The sequence below is a fragment of the Ursus maritimus genome, unplaced genomic scaffold (assembly GCF_017311325.1).
Source record: "Ursus maritimus isolate PB19 unplaced genomic scaffold, ASM1731132v1 scaffold_8, whole genome shotgun sequence".
Lineage (NCBI taxonomy): Eukaryota > Metazoa > Chordata > Mammalia > Carnivora > Ursidae > Ursus > Ursus maritimus.
Window position 1 is genome coordinate 79474683 of NW_024426996.1, and position 4599 is coordinate 79479281.

A 4599-nucleotide genomic window follows, 5' to 3' on the forward strand; every position below is an offset into this window, starting at 1 on the left:
ACGGCGGTACACGGTCCGGCGATCTTAACTCTGGGCTCCATCCCACCGGGAGGGAAGAATGGAAAAGGAGGAGGCCAGATCGAGAGCCAGAGAGCACAATGGGGTGTAACCGCCTCCACCAAGAGCCGAGACTCGGGGCTAACCGCCAGCTCTCCACCTGCGTACGCCGCGAGCTTCGCTCCTCTCCAGCCCTCGGGTTTAATGCCGCCTCCTCCCAGAAGCCTTCCGGGACCCAGGCGGGCTCAGGCACCTCCGTTCTCCCAGGCCCCAGCCCCTGCCCTTAGCTTGAGCCCGTGGCCCTTCCCGGGCTGGAGGCGCGGAGGCCGTACGGATTCGCAGCGCCGGGCGGGAGGGGGGAGGAAACGGGCGGGGGAGTGAGGAGCTGGGAGCGGGAAGGGGCGAGGTGAGAACCTAGGGGCGGGGCCCAAAGGCTGAGCCAGACTCCGAGACGCCGCCGCGACGCCAGGTAAGCGAGGTTGGGGGACCAAGAGGGGGCGCGGGCGCCGGCGGGCAGGGTGGGAGCGGGGCCGGAAGGGCTGCGGGGAGGGGGCGGGGCACCCGAGAGGACAGCGGGCCGCGGGGGTGAGAAGCGGCCTTGGCCTTGCGCTGCCCCGCGGCCTGGGCAGGGTAGGAGGCCGCTCCGCGCCGGGGGTCCGCCGTGTCCCGGGAGCGGTGGAGCCGGCGCCATCGCCAGCTTCTCTCCTTCAAGCTCGGGCAGCCCCAAGGGACACTCAGGCCCGAAGAGGGGACGACCCCGGCCGCAGAGGCCCCGGGGCCAGCGCGGGGTCCGGAAGCGAAGCGGCGACACCGACTCCCCGCAGCCAGACCCGGGCGCCCCAGGCCTCGGCGGGTCGGGATTCGTGCGCTGCAGAGTACCCGCTTCCAGCGACCTAAGTCGTGGAGACGTCTCCGAAAAGAAATAAAATCTTGAACGGAGGTCCCGTCCTCCCCCCGTCCCACCAGGGCAGATCCGAAGGGGGGGAGGAATCACATCCCGGAGAGGGGGAACTAGAACAAAGGGGGCTCGCGGTCGGCGGGGACGGACGGTCGGGCGGGATCCTGGGCGCTGGAGGGCGGGAAAGCTGAGAAAGAATGGAGAGAGATGGGGAGGCAGAGACCGACTAAATCGGGGAATCTGAGCTCGGAGGGTAACGCGCAGCTGGGCAAGCGGAGTCCGGGAGGCACCGCGGAGGTCGTGTGGGTCAGCAACTTCCGCTGGGCGCCCCCTCCAGGAAGCTGCGGAGACCCCGGGGAGACCCGTAATTCGGAGATGGGGCGTCTGCATCTGAGCAGCCCCTGCGTGCGCCTCGGCAGCTCCCCACTGGCCTCTCCCGGGGCCTCCCGCCTGGGCCCTCACACCCCCAGGATCCGGGAGTCGATGCCCTCACCAGGGGACGGGGCGCGCCCTTCGGACCGGTCTCTCTAGAGATGGAGTCCCCAGCACACGGGGGTCTCCGGGTCAGCCCTGGGCCACCCAACTCAGCTTCGGCCAGAGTCTGGGGCGCTGCGGTCCAGGGACGCCGAGAGCGCCAAGGAAGCACCGAGGAACCCACGACTCGGACGCGGTCCGGAGGGGCCGCCGCCGGGCTCATCTCCCAAACCCGAAGCGGGTTTGCGCCAGGCTGCACCGGCAGCGGGAGATCGCGGCCCGGGGGCGGCGCCAGCGATCCTGCCGCCCTGCTGCGTCCACCGCGGGACTCGGGGGACCTCCGCGCGGAGGGGCTCCGGGACCAGTGGGGAGGGGGTGGAGGAAGAGGAAGGCTGGAGACGGAAACAGATCTGCGGAGATGGTGTGCACGGGGTTTCAAGTGTTCGTTCGGGGCAAGCGGGGGGAGAAAGAAAGCGAGCAGGGTGTGAGGGGACCGAGGTCAGCCCCCTGATCGGAGGGAAGCAGCCAGCAACGGAAGCCGACCCAGGACTGCGAGAATCCGTCGCGGGGAGCACATCCCTCTGATGTTCCCCGGCGGTCGCTTTTTAAAGCACTTTTATCGCGGAAGTTCTCAAATATAAAACAAAGTAAAGGGAGCCTTAAAATGAATTCCCGGGTACCCACCCCCCATGTAACAATCAGCAACTCCTGACCCTCCCAGTACCATTTGCTCTGGCTTTCGATTCTACTACTGAATTAATTTGTTTATGCTGCTGCAATATTGGTAAGCAAGCGCATCGTTTCACTGGTGAATACGTAAGTGCAACGTTAACTGGTAAGAACTTTTTAGAACTAACCATGCAGCTCTAAATGGCCTCACAGTGAGTCCACAGTCTGGCCTGACACTCACAGCAGCGGACTTTAAATGGTGGAAACGCAGACACCATCCTTCTGGGTCAATTTTACTGCAATTGCCAGATGAACAATAATAAACACTATTATTTTTATGATAAAAAAAAAGAAACCAACAGAAATTGAGGCCAGCTTCTTCGGGAGCCGGTGAGGGCTGTGCAGCCGGGCTGCCCTCCCTCCCGTACCCCGTGCTCCGGCCAAGCCCTTCGCTGCCTCCAGGTTCTTGATTTTTCTCTGAGCCTTTGTCTCCCATGCCCCTCCCGATTCAGAGCTCAGCAGAGACCCTGGGTCAGTCCACCTGTGAGAGGCCGCCCCCTGTCCTTCTCCACCTCCCGGCGGACCCCTGCCCCCCTTACGCAGACAGCTTGGTGGCTGCTGGCGCTGGCCACGGGAGGGGCAAGGTAGCCAAAGGCAAGGATCCAGATGCTTCAGATGGTGGGAAGTAAGGGCAGGACACTGAGTAGCGCGCTTGCAGGGGAGAGGAACCCCAGTGTGGGGCCGGCCTCCCAGGATGGGCCACTGAACCCTTAGCACAAGGCGGAAGGAAGAAAGTTGAAGGGTCTCATGGCTGAGTGACCTCTCGGAGTCCCTGCCCCAGAGTCTCTGCCCTCTTGGAGCCTCAGTTCCCCTTTCTGCAGATTGCTGGATGGGGCCAGAAGGCCACTAAGAACACGTGGGGGCGGGGGAGATGCCTACAGACACCGGAGAGAGACAGAAGCCCACCTAGCTCTTCCTGCCTCCTTCCTGGTGCCCCCCCTGCCTGACCAGCTCCCCGCCCCCTCCATGAACCCAGGCGTGTTTGCCTTCTGGGTAGCCTAGCTCTGGGACACCCTCTCCCCCACAGCCAGGCCGGGCTTGGCGGGAGGAGGTGGCGGCCACAGACCACCTGTAACCCACGCCTGCTGAGAAGGGTGGCCAGTGCCCCTACCAGAACAGGCACCTCAGTGGGAGGCCCTGGGTGGGCTGCAGCACAAAGGCCAGAGCTCCCCATCCAAAGTGGAGGGGGTGGGGGCCGCTGGCTAGAAGGCCGGTTGTCAGGGTGCTTCTCCCTCCCTCGCCAGGGCTCTGGATGAGGCAGGCAGGAGTGAGCCCAGGGTGCTGCCTGCGCTCTCAGCCCTGGGCCTGGCATGGCCAGGGCCAGGCGGCTCAGGCGGGCAACACTCTCGGAGAGGAATAGGGCAGACGGGTCTGCTCCAGGCAGGTCTGGTTTTATGCTGAGAGGGATCCTGGCTGGGAATCCTTGCCAGATTGCAATTCTCCATTTGCCCTTCACCTAAGGAGGGACCCCAGCTCGTTGTGACCTTTCCCCATGCCTCGAGGGTGACTTCCACCTTCTGAGGTCCTGGGGACAAGCTCTGGGAGGGGGGCTGATTCTCCAAGTTCTTTTCAGCACGGCATTGGAGACGGGTGGGCACTGAGAGGTGGAGAGGGGTGGGTCACTCCCCAATCCTGCATCACGGTGGGAGGGTGTCCCCATGGCACTGGCCCCAGGAGCCTCGTCACCTTGCTCAGATCAGAGAAAGTGAAGCATTTACAGATTACAGACCCCCATCCTCACACAGGTCTGTCAGGGGGAAACCGGGGCCTGGAGGAGAGGAGGGGTTTGCTCGAGGTCACTGAGGGAGCGGGGCTGGGCCTGGGTTGGGGTGGGCCTGCCCCCAGGTGTCCAGAGTCTGTTGGCCCTGCTGGGCTCCGGGACTCGGCAACCAGCAGCCCCAACGCAGTCCAGTCCGCCGTGGCCGAGATTGGGCCTCCTATAAGGAGGAGGTGAGGTTGGTGGGTTCTAGAGGGGGGAGGGCAGGCGCGGTGGAAAGCGATCCAAGACACTCATAGTCTGCCTGGAGCAGAGCTGACGTGCCCCAGGCTCCTGGGGATGGATGTTGCTGAAGCTCGGGGCGCATCCCCAGCCTAGTCCCGTGTGCCCTCTAGGGCTTCCTGGGCTGCGAGTTACGCTTTGCTCCGCTCTGCTTTTTGGCACCCCTGCTGCGACACCCAGGATGCTGGCTCAGTCTGGCGGAGAGCCGGCCTAAGCCAGGTTTGCATCCGCCGTCTGTACTCCAAAGTTAGGCTCCTCGCTCCAGGCCCTTGCCGCACAGCCAACAGCCCCTCTTTCCACCTCCTGGCTCCCTCCATCGGAGGACTTCAGAGCCCCCGAAAGCAGGAAAGCCTCTCTACATGTCAACTTCTCACTACTCCATTGAAAGACACAGCCCTTCGTCCAAACCCGATGGGAATCTACAGCTTCGGTCCCTTCCTCCCTCTGATGCGGTGACAGACACAGGCTGGGCGGCAGGGTGAAAGGGGTCCCTTGGCTGGCT

The 4599-nt window shown here is 64.0% G+C and overlaps 1 protein-coding gene across 1 annotated transcript in view; it reads right to left on the reverse strand.

Annotated features, from left to right (window-relative positions):
• The window catches only part of LOC121101418 (basic proline-rich protein-like), a 6435-nt gene extending 4843 nt beyond the window's left edge, over window positions 1-1592 (reverse strand). The window contains exons 1-3 of the mRNA XM_040624927.1: window positions 1389-1592; window positions 1119-1236; window positions 330-1008 (exon numbers count right to left, since the gene is read on the reverse strand). Coding sequence (XP_040480861.1) covers window positions 330-1008; window positions 1119-1236; window positions 1389-1592 — 1001 coding nt within the window. The remainder of the gene's footprint in view (window positions 1-329; window positions 1009-1118; window positions 1237-1388) is intronic.
• Between the last annotated feature and the right edge of the window lie 3007 nt (window positions 1593-4599).